Raw genomic sequence first — 17,324 nt, 5'->3', positions numbered from 1 at the left:
TGACAAATTCACACACAGGAGAAACTAGCCACTACAGATGCTTGCAAGAGTGCACCCTCTATCGGCAGAGTGAAGAAAGTGCATCGTCACAGAAACAATGGATACACTATGTGACAGTAGACCAAGTAAATAACATCTTTATTCAGAGGAAGCAAGTTAGGCCTATCTGACTGGCTTTCTGCAAGACATCACCTTGGACACTATCCACACACAACTATCAATATTCATGTCAAAAGATACCTAGCCAGCATTTTGCATGCATGAAGAATATGCTTGAGAATCAGCTCTGGGGGCCAGAGAGGTGACTCAGTGGTCTGAAGGGTACAGGTGGAAGAAGTCAGGCCCCAAGACCACAAGACGGAAGTAGAGACCAGTTCCCACACACGTCCTCTGACCTACACACACATCCTGTGATGCACAGAAGCACGCATCTTCCATGTTGTTTTCCTCTCTCTTCCTGCCATCAGTAGTTCTAAAGCTAGTGATATTTTCCCCTATGGAGTGAGAAGGCACCTAAGTATGCGATGGCAGGAGCACAGGCACAGAGATCAGGGATTAGAGCTTTTCCATTTCCATCTGTGGTGAAATTAACACACACAGGACGTTCCAGTGAAAAGGCTTTGGCAGTTCAACTTAGTAGCAATTTTAACTATGTAAACTGTTAAGTTTTTCAGGGTTGGGGGGAAGACTAAAATCACACACACACACACACACACACACACACACACACACACACACACACACACACACATACACACACACACACACACACACACACACACACACACCCATATCACATTCAGTTAAAAGAAAATCCCACCAATTTCATACTTAGGCAAAGAAGAACTCTCTGGCTCACCTGACAATCTTCTGGGGGCAGAAGTCCTCCAGGGGTGCCTCGGAGTACGAGTCGCTCAGGTGAAACATACTGACTTTCCCTATCTTCCCAAAAGGGAAGGAGACGGTCAGTCCCCTGTTGGGTACAACCTTCATCACTCGGCCCATGGCCACTTCACCTTCTTCAAGTCTGTAAGGTCCTGGTGGGAAGTGGAGACAGAGCTCCTGGCAGTCTGGCCGACTATGGCCTGCCAACCCAGAGGTGCACCCAGACTTGAGTAGGCTCATCACAGCTTGAACCCACGACCATGAGACAGATAATCCCTTCCAAAGGACCGGAGAAAACCAAGTTTAGAAAAAGGAGACCTAAGAGAGCGATAGAGTCACACAAGCCAGAGAACAAAGCCCAAGAGCAAACCAAAACCAAACAAATACACTGTCTCCCAGAACGCTCTGTCCTGGCTTCCTGACACTGAAGGTCTCTAATCCTGGTGGTAACTGAAGCCTCCCACCCCAGCCTCTCTCTGACCAGGTACCGTGTCTTTCCACACCTATGAGTGACAGACATAAGAAAGCCCTGGGGACGTCTGGGTCAACAACGGTGGCCTCGATGGCCTGCCCAACCTGGAACTTCTTGTCTGGGTGTTTCAGAACCTGAAAGGATTTAAAAAAAAAAAAGTTCTAATGTTCCCATAAAGGTTTGTCATTTATCCAAAAATAAAACATTTAAGTCTCTGCCTCCTAACCCATCAGACCCCGTACTTACTCAGGTACCCCATATAGCCCATGTAAACTCTTGAATCTTTTCTCCAGACACTGACCTTGAAGCTGAGGGAAGTGAGCAACAAGGGAATTCTCCCTCGGATGTCCGGTCCGATGTCCACTTCAAGCCACTTCTTCATCACGTTGTACTGTGGGGGACAGGGCAGATGTAAGAGCACCCTTGGCTGGCCCAGAACTAAAATGCACTCTCTTGGGAACACTGAAAACACGGATGAAAAGGTCAAAACCCCTCATTTCTCCAAGGGACAGGAATCCATCCTGAGGCGCCGCCCACCTCCACATCTCATAGCTTCAATCAATTCATACATAATTAAATAGTGTCGCACAGCATACAGAAGTGCTGCATGCTGCAGGGATATACTGGCTACCAACAAGCACATGAGAGGGCAGATGCTGACTTTTTTTTTTTTTTTGGTTTTTTGAGACAGGGTTTCTCTGTGTAGCCCTGGCTGTCCTGGAACTTACTCTGTAGACCAGGCTAGCCTCAATCTCAGAAATTCGCCTGCCTCTGCCTCCCAAGTGCTGGGACTTTTTATAAAAAAAAGATTTGTTTGTTTGTTTATTTATTTAATGTATATGAGTGCTCAATCTGCACGTACATTTGCATGCCAAAGGATAGCATCAGCTCCCAGTATAGATGGTTGTGAGCCACCATGTGGTTGCTGGGAACTGAACTTAGGACCTCTGATGAGCAGATGGTGCTTCTAACTGCTGAGCCATTTCTCTAGCCCCTAGATGCTGACTCTTAAAAGGGCACTAGGCAGAAGGAAAACAGACAAACCAGGCACAGGAATCAGCATGATACAGATAGGAGGAAAACCAAAGATGGTTGTCATGGTGACTGGAATATGAAATGTGCAAACAGATCATGAACAACCTCGTATGCTGTGTTAAATTTCTGAGATTATAAATGTCCCAGGCGACTAAAAGGATAAACATCACTGGCATGCCAGGAAGATTATGGAAGAGACTCTGACAGTGAAAGATTTCATGCCAGGTATGATTTTAATACTTGCACTTGGGAGGCAAGCAGGGGTATCTCTGAGTTCAAGGCCAGCCTGGTCTATATAGTGAGTTATAGACCAGCCAAGGTGTAGAACCCTGTCTCAAAAAAACAAAATAAAACCAAAACCAAACCAGACCAAAAATCCCAAACAGGAGAGAAAGACTGGCTTTTCCTAATGCATCTGGAGAGGGCTAGGAAGCAGTCACTGTGCAGCACACAGCATGCATGTCAAAGGGAAACCGTGGAGGGTAAGTCAGCCCTGAGACAGCTCATCCTGCTCAGCCACGGCCATGCCTGTGCCCAGGGAGCAGTCTGGCCCTGCAGCAGCTCTATGCTGAGGACAGGTCCGCTGCTGCTCACCACATCTCCCACTAGACAGCTGCAGTCAGCCATCTACTGTCTCAAATGGTGCTTTAATTTGTCCATCCATAAACGCAGAGACCCCTAGGTTAATATTGCATCTTCTGACTTAACCACTCAGGCCATCAACATGGTCACTTTGCCTATTGTCAGAGTTTGGGCTCTGGCGGCCACCATACCAACCTGTCTACTCAGTCTCAACCAATGCATTGCTGGTTGAGACATTGCATTGTCTGTACTTATCCCGAAACTTCCATGCTGCCTTTCTAATGGTCTTTGATATTTTTGGTCCTTTAAACCTTTTCTTCTATATTACATAGTTTTAAAGATTTGTTTATTTTTTATTTTCTGTGTGAGTGTTTTGCCTGCATGTATGTATGTGTAGCATGTGCATGCCTGGTGCTCGGGGAGGTTAGAAAAGGATGCTGAATGGACATCCAGAACTGGAGTTAACAGACAGTTGTAAGCAATCAGGTGGGAGCTGGGAACTGAACCTGGGTCCTCTGGAAAAGCAAATGCTCTTAACTGCCAAGCCATGCCTCCAACTCTGTATTACATTTTTGGTGTTTACTCAGTTCAGACTTTCAGATGAACAGATATATCCTCAAAGGTTGGAAAGATAGCTCGTTGGAGTCAGTGACCAGAGGCAAGAAGGCATAGAAGGGAGACTAGTGGAGGCACACATGTCTGCTCCCCGCCACCACTCCCTTATTTTCAGCTCACCTAGAGACAGGTTTTTCAGGGCAGAGGCCAGGTATCACCACCCACAGCCCTACATGGCAGTAAGGACAGACTCCGAATGCCCAGTGCAGAGGCTCTGACTCCAGTTTTGCCCAGCTTGCTCTGAGAGCTCTGAAGGAGGGTCAAGCCTACAGTGAGGGCAGTAACTACTCACCTTCTTGAAGAAGCAGGTCACAGTCTGCCCAGCCTGGTACTGCCTGATCTTCTCCACGGGGCTCTCAGAGTGAGTATTAAGAGCACTGTAGCTACCCTTCAACTCACTGAAAAAAATCACAACAGAGTAAGCCAACCACTGGGACACTCTAACTTCAAAGACCTCCCTCAAGTGGCCATGAGGGACTCAGCTATTTTTACTCTCATGGACAATCTCACTCGTTAAAGGAGAATCTTCTCAATGATCAATCTGGGACCAATCATCTCTTCTGAGTCATTAATCTGTGACTAAACTAAGGGCAAACTGCTTCATGTTTCACACACATAGTTTGGGCTGGATGTGGTGGTGCATGCCTTTAATGCCAGTACTCGAGAGGCACAGACAGGTGGATCTACGGGAGTTCAAGGCCAGCCTGGCCAACAGAGTAAGTTCATTTGAGGACAGCCAGGGCACAGAGAAACCTTGTCTCAAAAACAAACAAGCAAGCAAACAAACAAATTGTTTTCATTCTTTACTTTAGCTATTGCTTTGGTTTGCAGAAATGTTCTTACAAACAACCTCATGTGTGAATTAAGCGTAGATAGTAACTTGACTGTCTGCTACCGAGGCAGGAGCTGAAGTCAGAGCTTAACTCAAAGCCTCTGCTAAACTGCCATTATCTACTTATTTTCAGACATGCAAGAACATGTGGTCTGAAAGTTGTCAATCCACAAATGACTAAATAAAAAAAATTGTAAGAAAGGAAGACTTGCTAGCCCAACTTACTCACTCAGATGGTTTCTAAAACAAGACTCATCCACACACTGGTACAGTGGTGCTGTTAAAAATGCAAAATATGGCTGTATGTGCTAGTGACTGGAGAAACTATTCTGACTCAGAAATTCCACACAAGAGAAATTCCACACGCGAGCACAGGGGAGTGAGTTCAATGTTGTTTGCTGTGGCACCGTAAGACGTTTTCTGCGATTTTTATGAAGATCAGAAGCAAGCCCAAATGTAAACCACTCTTGGAGAATGAGAGGATTAAATGGCTACTATTTAAACTGACGCAGATATCCTTCCAAATTTCTTTTCAGCGGTGCTCTTGCATGCCCTAGATAAGAAGTCTGCCACTGTGCAACAACCATCCATTCGAAACATATTTTTAAATGCAACAAACTTTACCCCAGTCCTGCCACACACAGAAAGCTCACAGAGGGCAAAAGCAGAGAAAACATTAATAAAAGCCAGACTTAAAACGAAAGAAAACAGAAAAATATATTAAGCCAGGCAGTGGCAGGCACAGTACCTTTAATCCTGGCACTTGGGAGGCAGTAGCAGCTAGATCTCTGAGTTCTTTATTCAAGGACAGTCTGGTCTACAGTGTGAGTTCTAGACCAGCTAAGGCTACACAGAGAAACCCTATCTCAAAATACTGAAGGAGGGGAAGAAAAATAAAAAAAGGTTGCTAACTAAAAGATACGACCTTCCAGTGCAAAGGGAAAGACACTGCACTAGAGTCACAGGCATGGGCTTCATTTTCACCAAGAATGTAGACTACATAAATATTTAAAAAGCAAAAAACAAACAAACAAAAAAAACCCCCAACAACCTGTAAAACTAAGGAAAGTACAGTAAAGAAAAAAATGATATATGGTCTATGTACCAAATATACTAATAATCTAAAATTAATGTGCTGAATCTGAAGTTTCAAAAACACGGCTAGCTGGGCTGGAGGGATGGCTCAGTGGTTAAGGGCACTGATTGCTCTTCTGAAGGTCCTAAGTTCAATTCCCAGCACCCACATGGTGGCTCAAAACCATCCATAATAGAATCTGATGCCCTCTTCTGGTGTGTCTGAAGACAGCTACAGTGTACTTACATATAACAATAAATAAATCTTAAAAACAAAAAACAAAACTCGGCTAGCAACTAGAACTCAACATCCCAGAAATAGAAATAGCCCCATGGCAGGCACAAGCCTCCCCAGAAACGGATCCCTTAGGCTGCCGACCAGACACTGCTGCAAAGTTATTCCAAGTCTTTCCGTGACATCTCCTGCTATGAGAATGCCAACCTGCCAGACCTCAGGCTGCCCCTACATGGCATTCTTATAGTCACGTGTCAGCATGGTTTACTGATGATGACCCTAAACCCCGAAACGTTGGAGTCTTTTGTGGAGGAAACAGAAAGGAGCAGGGTCAAAATGGTTACCATATGAGAACAGGAGAACTCACTGTGGGGACCAGTCAGTCTCTTACAGTGTTACTCTGCAGAACTCACCAGATAACCTACAGTTCTGCCTCAGCTGTCACCTCAGCTGTCACCATGCATTCAAGCTACACACGCTGAAAGCATATGTATTCTTGGATACCTACTTATTTCAGGAATTACTGAGTTCTAGAAAACTGGGCTGAGACAGAAAGGTTCCTTTTGTTAAACACTAGCACACCTGCAAACAGTGTTGACATTCTATTCTACAGCCTGGCCTGGGGTTCAATTTACGGCAATCTTCCTGCCTTAGCCTCTCAAGTGCTAGGATTTCGGGTATGAGCCTCTATGATTTTCAACCCTTTAATATAGTTCCTCATGCTGTGGAATCCTAAAATTATTTTCATTGCTACCTCATAATGCTCATAATGGTCCTAGATGACCCCTGTGAAAGAGTTATTTGACCGCCCCCCCCCCCCCGCCCGCCCGCCCGCCCCAAAGTGTCATGACCCAGAGGCTGAGAACCACTGCCCTATGCCGACTTCAACTTTCATACCTCTAGGTATGAAAGGCCCATTGCTAGGTTTCCCCTCACCTTGGCCGAACACTCAGCTCCAGGATGGTCAGAACAAATCTGGGGTGACTTATTGGGAGAAACCTAAAGAGAAAGAAATCAAATCACTTCTTAGTGTTAACCGATGATCCCAGATAACAACCTCTTTCTGCTCCACCTTAACTCAAGTTGATTACCACCCACCTCACACCAGACTAGGCTGACAAAGGTCCATGGAGGGTCTTTAAGGACTATCAATCATACCAGGTACTGAAAAGACTTGACTTACTAGAGATCCTATGCTTAATGCTTGAAATTAATATGCTATCCATAGGCCAGATTTTGAACTCTTCTTGTTATAGCAAGAAATCTAATATGATACAATTTAGAGTAAGGGGCCATTAAGATGGCTTGTGTGCAGGCTACCCACCTAAGGTCACTCCTCAGATCACACAAGGTGGCAGGAGAGAAAAGCTGTCTTCTAACTGCCTGCCATAACTGCCATGCATGGGCCAGACCGAGTATGTGTGTGCCTGTGAATGCATGTGAGCGCTCACACACAAGTAATACAAATAAAAGAAGTGCTATGAAGGAGGCCCTATGAGAACTGCTGATATATACTGTATGCAGGCAGCACACGCATGCACTTCATCGGTTTCCCCAATGGCCTTCCAAGGTAGACTACGCCATTATTCTCACTTTACAAATTACAGAAATGACTCGGCAGGTAATCTGAAATTCAGAGCCAGGTCGAAGTGTAAATCCACCCTTTAATTGCTATATAGTATTTTTAAAAATATATATATGCTAAAGGATCCTGACTGATTGCCTTTTAGTTAACTAAGAGAAAATATTATTTACATGCAATCTCTGCCTATGTTCCCATTCTTCCCATAATTGCCACAGTCCCCTCAAAGCCAGTCCCATCTCCCCAAACCTCATACTTAGATGTCTTCACATCTCGCCCACCGATCACTCTCGCAGTGACTTTCTTCCCGGCTTTCAGTGTGGTCGTAGGCGAGGTGCCCACTGGGACATCATCTAAGATGCGGGAGGCATGGATACAGCCAACAAAGCCATCAGCTAGGGTTACAACAACATGTGTGGCCTTCACAGCCTTAATGGTCCCAGTGACTTTGTCCCCAATAGCCAGGCTATGCCTTTTCTTAGACTTCACAGTCAAGTTCTCTTCTTCCTTCTCCTCCTCCTCCTCCTCCTCCTCTTTCTCCTCTCCTTTGTCATCAACTGTCTCTGAATCCCTCTGAACTGGCATCCTGGTCCTCTTAGAAGCTGGCCCTTCCACAGCCAAAATCAGACCGGTCACTCCCGGTTCTGTGGTCTTGAGGGTAAGGCAGACACCCTGCCCCACACGCAGCTTCTCAGAGTCAAAGTGGAAGGTATCATTGAGGTGAGAGATCAGAGAGAAAGCCACAAGGTGGCCAGTCTCCACCAAGGATGCCACGGCAAAGGACTCTTCCAGATGCTGTACGATTCCCTGGTGTCTACTGCTTTTTCTCAGCTGGAAAAGGGTTCAAAAACAACAACAACAAAAAATTTTTTAAAAACCTGAAAAATTTGCAACACTTCTCATCCCATGCGTTTCATTTGAATAAGCAATACCCAGCCTGTACACCTTACCCAAAGAATACTTCTACAGATTTCGAGCTTTTCCCTACACCTATCCTTTTTTTTTTTTGGTTTTTCGAGACAGGGTTTCTCTGTGTAGCCCTGGCTGTCCTGGAACTCAGAAATCCACCTGCCTCTGCCTCCCAAGTGCTGGGATTAAAGGCGTGCGCCACCACGCCAGGCTAAACTTATCCTTTTTAAGACAGGGTTTCTGTGTGTAGCTCTGAGGACCAGGACAGTCAAGAGATCTGCTTGCCTATGTAGATTAAAGAACTACATCACCATGCCCAACTCTTACAGAGGTGTCAGGACAGACTGTGGCCACGCTGCCTGGAAATTGGGATGCCCAGACATACTGACTATTTCCGATTTGTTTTTAAAATTAGCTTACAACATTTTCAACATTTATTTCTAATAAAAATCTAAATTCTGTCTTCTCCTATTTAAAAAAAAAAAAAAAAAAGTACTTGAGAGGCCAAGGCAGGACTGAGTTCAAAGCCAGTTTGTCTCAAAAAACCAAAGAGTTAGGTCGGGGTTGGTGTGGGGTGGATGACATCATACATTTACCAACACTAGACCCAGACAGTCAAACAGTCTGTGCCACGTGAGCCAGGCACTATTTGCCAGGCAGTCTGGTTAAGCTCTAACCCTCCCAACCTATGTTCTCTTCACTCATCACAGTAGCTGACTGGCCCTACGGACAGCTGGATCATAAGATGTGTCTGTCACCCGAACCAGCACGAAAATCTGCCCTATTGGCTATCCAAGGCAAGAGTAAAACAGAAGCGCTAGTCAGAGCGAGGCGCAGTCACTCGGTCTCACGGTTCTCTGAGCAGTGAGAGCAGTGTAGAGTGGAGATAGGACGTGGACGAGAGCTTACCTTTCTCGTTTTCCTGTTCACCAAGTCCTGGTGAAGGGAGACGTGGACCTCCAACTTCAACATGTCCACGTGTAGAACCACGACCTTCTTCTTCTGTCCAGGCTCCACCTCCTGCCCTACAGTGCAGAGCCAAGCACAGCACGATCAGCCTTGGACAAAGGGGAAGGGAAGGCAGCTCTCTGGGCCCCCTCAGTCCAAAAGACAAAGATAGAACATCTGCCACATCTACATGGCCCAGAGATAGGGAAACCAAGGTGGTCTACCACACATAGCTAAGGCTGGGCTGGGCCTCAAGTTATACAATCGAATAACATAAAATCCCAACTTCACTCAACTACAATAAAGGCTCTTCTACCTTAGTTTTTATTTATGTATTTGTTTGTTTGTTTGTTTATTTAATATATGAGTACACCATTGCTCTCTTCAGAGACACCAGAAGAGGGCATCAGATCCCATTACAGATGGTTGTGAGCAAACCATGTGGTTGCTGGGAACTGAACTCAGGACCTCTGGACGAGCAGTTGGTGCTCTTAACAGCGGAGCCATCTCTCCAGCCTGTCTATCTTAGTTTCTTGATGCTGTGATAAAATACTCTGACAACAGCAGCTCCTGAGAGAAAGGTTCAGTCCATCATGGTGGGGGAGTCAAGTCAGCAGGGATGGGAAACACTGATCAAACCTCGCCTAGGCAAGAAGCAGAACGCAGAGGATGCATCCGGCTCCCTTTCTCTACTCACACAGCCCAGCAGCACAGTCCACGCCGTCCCACTGAAATTAACAAGCCAAGATGCCCCCACTCCCTAGGCGTGCCCAGAGGCCGGCCCAGGTAATTCTAGGTCCTGTTCAGCTGAGCACTGACACTACCCATCACAAGGTCCACACACAAACATCTATCCTGCCGTCAATGGTCTTGATTTTCATCCATACAAGGTAAGTATGCCTCAAATGAACCGACTCATCTGCTACCCAATCTTGGAAATTCTGTATCCAGCAGAGGAGGAGAAGCACAGGGTCTCACCAGCCATCCGTGATGAGTCAACTCACCTGCCCGGTGGTATCTGCTGGCTCTCAGGACCAGGTCAGGCACAGGATCACTACTGAACACCACTGAACCATCTTCTAACACCTCATGGACCACGGCATCAAGGACCATCCCCGGGGTCATGTCAGCAAGTGTCTGGATCAATACAGAGTCTACCAAAGACCCAAAGACAGCAGGGAATTAGTGAGACACACTCAGCAGTCGTTTCTTCTGGAAATGTGGCGGCATCACAGAGCAGAGAACACTCAAATCACTGACACTGAAGGAGTGGCTCACTGCATATAAACTGCCCAGTGGCGGGCCAGGCGTGGTGGTTCATGTACTGAGTCACACACAGCTTGAGGTCAGCCTGGTCTATGCACAGTGAGTTCCAGCCAGAGGCTCAACAAGATAAATCAAACTCAACACAAAACCAAAATCATTTAGTGTCAGGCTAGTGAGATGACCTGAGTTCAATTCCTGGGATCACGTGGTGGAAGGAAATAACCGGTTCCCATACCCTGTTCTCTGACCTACACAGGCCTCTTGCATGCACACACAAATAAACAACATTTAAAGAAGAGAATGAACCGGCTGGTAAATTCACGGTGTAAAGCCAATGCCGCAGAATGCCGAGAGATTCTGATTTTAGAATAACTGTGGTGGCGAGGGGGAGTTTGCAGCTGCTTACTTACAATGACTTTAAGAAACAAAAACTAGGGTCTCCCATAGCCTTGACTGCATTAGAACTTGCTGCATCTGTGGATGATCTTGAATCCCTGATCTTCCTGTCTCCACCTCTTACGTTTTAGGATTACAAGTGAGGACCACTACACCCAGCTTAGGTGGTGCACGTTAGGTAAGTAGTCTAGCACACTACCTTTTTATTTTGGAGGGTCTCATGCAGCCCAGGATGACCTCAAACTTGCTACATAGCCAAGGATAGCTTTGAACTCCTGACCCTCTGTCTTCCCTTCCCCCCAAGCACTGGCATTACAGGGGCGTGCCACCTGTCTGGTTATGCAGTACTGGGGTGCCACCCAAGGCTCTGCAGCTGCTAGTCAGGCACTCAGGCAGACCCGCACCTTAATCTCAGTAGTGCACGGGTATTCACTTCATAAACACGTAGCACTCACTTCATGAACATCTCTCTTTGAGAAAGCCTCATTGGGGCATACAAGGGGATGTAGGAGAGCGCCTACCTAGCACCCTTGATGGTCCAGGTTGGTACAAAGACTTCATCCCTCAAACCATAGATTACAGATAGCCCCACTCACCCTAACCAAAGGTACAATAAAAGCACTGGTGGTGTACTAAAGACCTCATCCTCTGCTCCCTGCCTCCACTAAACATGCCCCACCTTGGTTGCTCATGAGGCTGCGAATGCCCTGCAGCTCTTCCAGGCACTGGCACAGGAGGAGGAAGCTGGTGCTGGCCGAATCCCCCAGACTGCAGTCTGACAGCCGCAGAGACAGCAGCATCCTCTGCTTCGATTCATCCACATTGGTCACCTTAGCAACGACTGTCTGACCCTCCACAAAGTGTTCACTTGGAGTGGTTACGAACTTGTCACTCATGATCTGAACAGTAGGTAGAAAGTGGGGGGGGGGGGGGAGTCATTGTTAAGACAGGCAGGGCTACAGACAAAGGGGGCCTGCGTAGTTTCCCCAGCTCTAAGCACAATTGTATTCCCCTTCCACAAAAAATGAGAGGGACTGGCTGTGCAATCTAGTGTTTAGAGATGACACCCATTTAGAAGGCACATTATTGGCAAGCCAAAGGGGTAGAACATGTTCTTGTCTCAACCCAGGGGCAACACTTTATCCTTCCCTTTTTCTGGCAGGGGATGCAATGAGACCCTCCCTTCCAAAAGTTTAGAAACCCAGGCCAGTGAGACTTTGTCTGCTTCTTGAGACAAGTCTCAGTAGGTAAAGCAGGCTGGCCTCCTAAGAGCTGAGGTTAGGAGTGCTCCAGCACTCCTGGCTGCCAGGGAATGGTCCTGAGCAGTCTGTGAGACGGCAGGAGTCAGCCCTGTGCTGCTCGCTCAGTGGTGGCATGCATGTCCATGTCCTCCGGGGCTCAGTTTACTCAGCAGGCATGAGAGGATCCACTAAAGTATGTCTGCATCTTTTCCCATCGGAAAAGTTTGTAATTCAGTGGCAAAGAGGAGAAAATCCCAGGGATATACTGGCATCTGCACACCTTAAAAACCATAGGAGGCTCTAAAACCTACACTGGGCTATTCAGAAAAATTTACCCTGAACACACAAGTTCAGTCCTTTTTACAATGGAAACAGTCATCAATCAAAGCCACTGTCACCCAACTCTGCTGTGTGAGGGGCAGAGGCCCCTTCTCCAAGATACAGAGCAGGTGGGAGGACCAACTCATGGGCCAACCCACTGCTCCCTAGTGGCCTTCATGGTTAAGTGGTTCCCCTTGACCTCCTTACAGCATTAAAGTCTCCTGCTGCTTCTCAGCTCCGTAGGTCCAGGAGCCTGAGATCTTGCCTCAAAGGCCCTGGGCATAGAACTGAACTTACAGTTTTGGGGGACAGTCCACTGAGACCTGAGGGGAACTGGACGAACACGCCATACTCCTTGATGCACTTCACAAAACCAATGAGCAACATTCCGGGCTGGATTTCTGAGAGGCTCTTGGGGTCCTGGCCACCTTCTACTGTGGAGACCAAAGCTGGTTTCCTGCAAAGAAGCTAGAGGAACCTTATTAAGGAATGTCCCAAAGAAACGAAACGTCTACTGCTCCAGTTCTTATTTCTGTTCCACTGACTTGGTGATTACCATGGGTCTCTCCAGACAGAGAACCACAGCAGGACCAACACACTAGAGGCTGGAGAGGCCATGTTCTCAGGCATTAACTCAGTACTGAGGGTGCAGCTCCAGTGGGGCCTCCTTCCAGAAGGAAGCAATGCCAGACAGTTTTACTCCTTCCTAATAATTCTTCCCCAGATCCCTAGAGGTCTGCTAACAGGACCAGTGCCAGTCCACATCCAACAGCAGGGTTAGCCAATGCAGCCCTCCACTGACCCTGCCTTGTCACCCGTGAACCCCAGTCTACCCTGCTGCCCTAAGTAAGGGTTTTCATCTTAAGGTCAGTAAGGAAAGGCAGTGCGGTCCTGACAAACATCTACAGACAGCACAAGGGAACAGTTCTGAGCCTTTCAGGCAACTGTCACCCTGTCCCTGGCAGCACTCCTTGGGCCTGCTTGTGCTTTCCATGGGCTTCCCAGGGCCAGACCATCAACATGGTCTTATGAAAGCACTTTTTAAGCTCAAACAGATTTTTTTTCCCCTCCTAGTTCTAGTCTTAGAATTTCCCATCCAAGTGCCAAGGCCTCCCCCATCCCCAGATACCAGTCAAGGATACAATGTGTCTCTCACTCTGGCTCAAACACAGAACTCGGTGAAGGGTGTCACCTGTCTGGAGCCAGTGGTGCAACAGTGGGCCATTGGCAGCGTGGTCGGACAGGTGTGGCGTGGGGAGGAAAGCAGGGGTGTTATGGGGCAGGATGGCCACCTCCAGCCCGGTTTTGGTCTTCTCCAGGACCTTCACATCCACCAACTGCTCGGAATCAGAAAGGTAAAAACTAACACCCCTCCTAGGCAGAGCTCAGAGGTACCACATCCCAGCATCCTGGCCAGCAGGAGGCTAACAGCAAAGGCACTTTCCTCTAGACCCCACATCTCCATCCACACCCCACACCGGGACTCCTCTGGAGTTCCCCTTGCCAGTTCCTCTGCTGATTTCTGGAGGAAAAAAGCAAGTGCAGGCTGGCCTTAGCAGTAAGAGAAGAGACTGGCAAGGCCATGCCGTGACACTTCTCTCTCACGCTAGCTTCTGTTTGCTAAGGCAGGCAGGAAAGAGGCCCAGAATCTCAGAGCGGTGCACCCCTCTTTCCTCCCACAGGTTCCAGTTCCTCTCCAGGAACACTGTCACTGTAAGACAAGGTCACTGCCCAGGTACCTGCCCGATGCGCACAGCTCCTGTTTTCTTCTGACTGCTCTCAACACCCGGATCCTTTGGCCGCGAGTCACTCAACAGTCTGAAGGACAGGAGCATCCTCTCCTTGGAAGGCTCACAGCTCAGCACTGCCACCTTTACCACCTGGTGGGAAATCACACGTGTCTGTCACCTCCTGCAGCAGCAGGCCTTCAGAACCCTCCATGAGCTCTGCAGGGACCCGGGAGATCCATCAAGACCTTAGGTCAGATCCAAAGGCAGAGAAGAGATGATGGATACAGAGACTATATTAAAAGCCCCTCAAGCCAACCTTCTACAATGAGGACATAACTAACTTCTGGTTATAAGCCTAAAGTTTTAAGAAGCTTTTTAAGAGAAACAAACACAACCTCACTAGACCAGCACTACTTCTCTGGTGTGGGCCTCCATCCACTGGATTCCAGTGAGTACTTCTGGGTTATCTATCACTCACCCTCCTTTTACTGGCTAGGGCCCACTTTATTTGTGCTCCCTCCTCTTCCTCTTAAAAGCAACTCTATGTGTACTGCTCCTTTAAACCTGCGTTCACAGTCACTAAGGGCGGGAGGCCTGTGCAGGAAGGGTTACCTGGCCAGTGTAAAAGACCGTCTCTGGGTCCGGGATGTGCTGGGTGCTAAGCTCATGCTTAGGCACTAGCCCCTGCACATCGTTGTAGAACTTCACAATGCAGCCATAGTCCTTGACCCGTATGATAACACCGTGCGTCTGCAGGCCAGGCTTGGCACCCTCATAGCAGGTGATGAGAGACAGTTTGGATGTGACAAGGGTTTTTTTCAGGGTCATAATTAGCTTCTTGGCTTCAGGGTCACAGAGCAAAACCTACGGGAAAGACAAAGGCTATCAACAAGTCATCTGTTAGCAAGACAGCCACTGGTGTGCCACCTCAGGAACCCGAAGGCCATAGGTCACTCCAAAGACCTTTTATCTCTAATAATTGCAGCTGCAAATCTTTTTTTTTCCTGCAATATAGCTATCTAAAGCACAGAAATCTCTCAGTCTCTCCAAAGGCACCACGCCTCAGGCCTGCTGAGTCACCTTGTAACCTTGTTAGTGCTATTTATCAGTTATGATCTTAGGCTGAACAATCTGATTACCTGTTTTTAATCCCTCAACCTCACTACACAAAAATCTGCACCAATGTGCAACTATGGGCCTTTATGAATCACTAATAATGAAGTACAGTAAACGTAAGAAAACCCAGTTCTAGCCAGTGGTATATTTAAATGAAACATCATATTTAGCACACAGGAGGCACTGAAGCCAACTATCAGTACCAGGACCAAGCAGAACCAGGAACGCATGCCCACTGCCTCATCACTCCAGGTCCTATGCAGGGCCCTTTGTATACATAGCATCACTCTTATAACGAGATTCTCAAGGGATTCAATTATTTGTTGGAAACCTCTCATGGTTTTGCAGCATAATCTGGGCTATTGTCCTTGTTTTTTAAATGAAGTTAATTTGTTGTGTGTGTCCAAGGGCATATAAGCGCCATGGTGTTTGTGTTTGTATGTAGGAGAGTGGGAGGCATGGACACGCCATGGTGCATGTATGATTGGGGTGGGGGAGGTATGCAGGTGGCATGATGTATGTGTGCACAGCTCAGAGCAAGGTTCTCTTCCTTCACTATGAGGGACCAGGGAACTTGACTCGGGCTGCAGCAAGCACCTTTACCCACTGAGCTACTTCCCAGTGTCTGGGACACTTTTTAAATAAGACTTTGATTGGTATATGTTTTATACACAACAATGAGTTTTACTATGACAGTTCATGGCTATTTCTGAGTCTGACATACCTCCCACTCTTCCACAACCTTCCCAACCTTATCTATCGTTTCTAGTTTAAGGTACACTCTGGTCCAGAAGGTGTTATCAGCACAGGGGGCTAACCCGGAGAGCTGGCTCTGCTGTTTACTAGCTGAGGGGCTCTTCGGCTTTTTCTTACCCTGGGAAATAGGGACAATGTAGTTACTCCGTAGAGAGGTTTTACGACACAGAACATACAGTGCATGGTAGTGGCTACTGATAATACAGTTCTGTAACTGAGCTCCACCCTTCCCCTTTGAGCTCTGAGCCTGTACCGAAGGAACCATGTGACAAAAGGTCACATACCTAGCCTGCTCATTTTTCCTACATGGGTATTTTAACTTACAACTCTCCCACACAAGCGAGGCCTCACTCTTCTCTTCCCACTGCTAGGTGAAGTACTGAATACTGTGCAGAGGGTACACATGAATTTCACAGGAAAAGGCAGGCACTCCAGCCGAGAACCCCTCTCCCCAGCACCCCCACAAGGACCGCGCCAGGGCCTCACCCTGCACTTGACCTCATCCCCTGGGCTGTACTTCTTCTCTGGGTTCTTCATCATGATGTCAGCCAGGTGCATGGAGGGCACCAGGCCTTTTATCTGCTCACCCACCTTCACCAGGATCCCAAATGGCTTTATGGCCAGCACTGTGCCCTATGGAGTCCAAAGAAAAGACGTCACGATACAGCAGGAACAATACTTTCTCTTACTAGAGTTGTCCTGCCTGTTTCCGTGCCCATGATCTCATGTGGGAAAGCCACTCCGTGCCACCAACCCAGACGTAGCCTGGCTATGTGTGAAGCCTTTCATGCTTCCTGCCTAAGCATGCCCCCATCCTCTGTGAAGGAACTCTCTAGAAGGGACTGTCACTCTCAAGGCAGGAACTCCACCTAAAAAGGAACTGCTCAGCTACTGCCCATGCGGGAGGAGCGGAAACTGACCTGACTCTGACTAACATCAAACAACTAACTTTCAATTTGCTCTAACAGCTGCCACCAGATCCCGAACCCCAGGACTTGTGACCCCACTACCTTTTTTGGGTGGGGCTTGTAAGACTTGACTTTGAAATTAACTTAAGTCACCCAAGGGAAGAGCAGAGATTTCAGTTTTGGGGCTTCACATGAGCTAACAAGAGAACTAGTGAGCTGACAGCTAACGTGTTTAACTAAGGATCCCTGAGGGTGGGGGAGGCTCCATGGGCTGCTGCAGTTCTTACCTTTACTACTGTCCCTATTTTGATGTCATGATATCTAAGGAATGGAGCTGCAATAATTGATCTGGAACAAAAGAAAAATATATGACTACAAAGTCTACGGAAGGGGTTGCCTGAAATTTAGGACCTCCACAATC

At 47.4% G+C, this 17,324-nt stretch overlaps 1 protein-coding gene and 1 long non-coding RNA gene across 5 annotated transcripts in view; one reads left to right on the top strand and one right to left on the bottom strand.

Moving 5' to 3' along the window:
- The window catches only part of Pdcd11 (programmed cell death 11), a 40,412-nt gene that overhangs the window by 9,863 nt on the left and 13,225 nt on the right, over positions 1 to 17,324 (bottom strand). The window contains exons 11-25 of one of the 4 annotated variants that reach the window (XR_003952752.1): positions 17,191 to 17,251; positions 16,482 to 16,628; positions 14,736 to 14,987; positions 14,133 to 14,273; positions 13,536 to 13,730; positions 12,691 to 12,861; positions 11,511 to 11,730; positions 10,174 to 10,323; positions 9,131 to 9,246; positions 7,562 to 8,143; positions 6,667 to 6,729; positions 3,882 to 3,987; positions 1,659 to 1,748; positions 1,389 to 1,491; positions 860 to 1,161 (exon numbers count right to left, since the gene is read on the bottom strand). Coding sequence is in view for 1 of the 4 variants with exons in the window: in NM_011053.2 (NP_035183.2) it covers positions 860 to 1,037; positions 1,389 to 1,491; positions 1,659 to 1,748; positions 3,882 to 3,987; positions 6,667 to 6,729; positions 7,569 to 8,143; positions 9,131 to 9,246; positions 10,174 to 10,323; positions 11,511 to 11,730; positions 12,691 to 12,861; positions 13,536 to 13,730; positions 14,133 to 14,273; positions 14,736 to 14,987; positions 16,482 to 16,628; positions 17,191 to 17,251 (2,568 nt within the window). In the remaining 3 variants the exon portion in view is untranslated. The remainder of the gene's footprint in view (positions 1 to 859; positions 1,162 to 1,388; positions 1,492 to 1,658; positions 1,749 to 3,881; positions 3,988 to 6,666; positions 6,730 to 7,561; positions 8,144 to 9,130; positions 9,247 to 10,173; positions 10,324 to 11,510; positions 11,731 to 12,690; positions 12,862 to 13,535; positions 13,731 to 14,132; positions 14,274 to 14,735; positions 14,988 to 16,481; positions 16,629 to 17,190; positions 17,252 to 17,324) is intronic. The other 3 variants (XR_877666.2, XR_003952751.1, NM_011053.2) reach the window with 3 other exon arrangements.
- LOC115489011 lies at positions 10,778 to 15,934 on the top strand. The gene is made up of 2 exons (XR_003952861.1): positions 10,778 to 11,009; positions 14,076 to 15,934. It is a non-coding gene; the product is annotated as an uncharacterized LOC115489011 (long non-coding RNA).

The sequence above is a fragment of the Mus musculus genome, chromosome 19 (assembly GCF_000001635.26).
Source record: "Mus musculus strain C57BL/6J chromosome 19, GRCm38.p6 C57BL/6J".
Lineage (NCBI taxonomy): Eukaryota > Metazoa > Chordata > Mammalia > Rodentia > Muridae > Mus > Mus musculus.
Note: the sequence above shows the minus strand (reverse complement) of the source record. Positions and strands in the feature narration are given on the sequence as shown.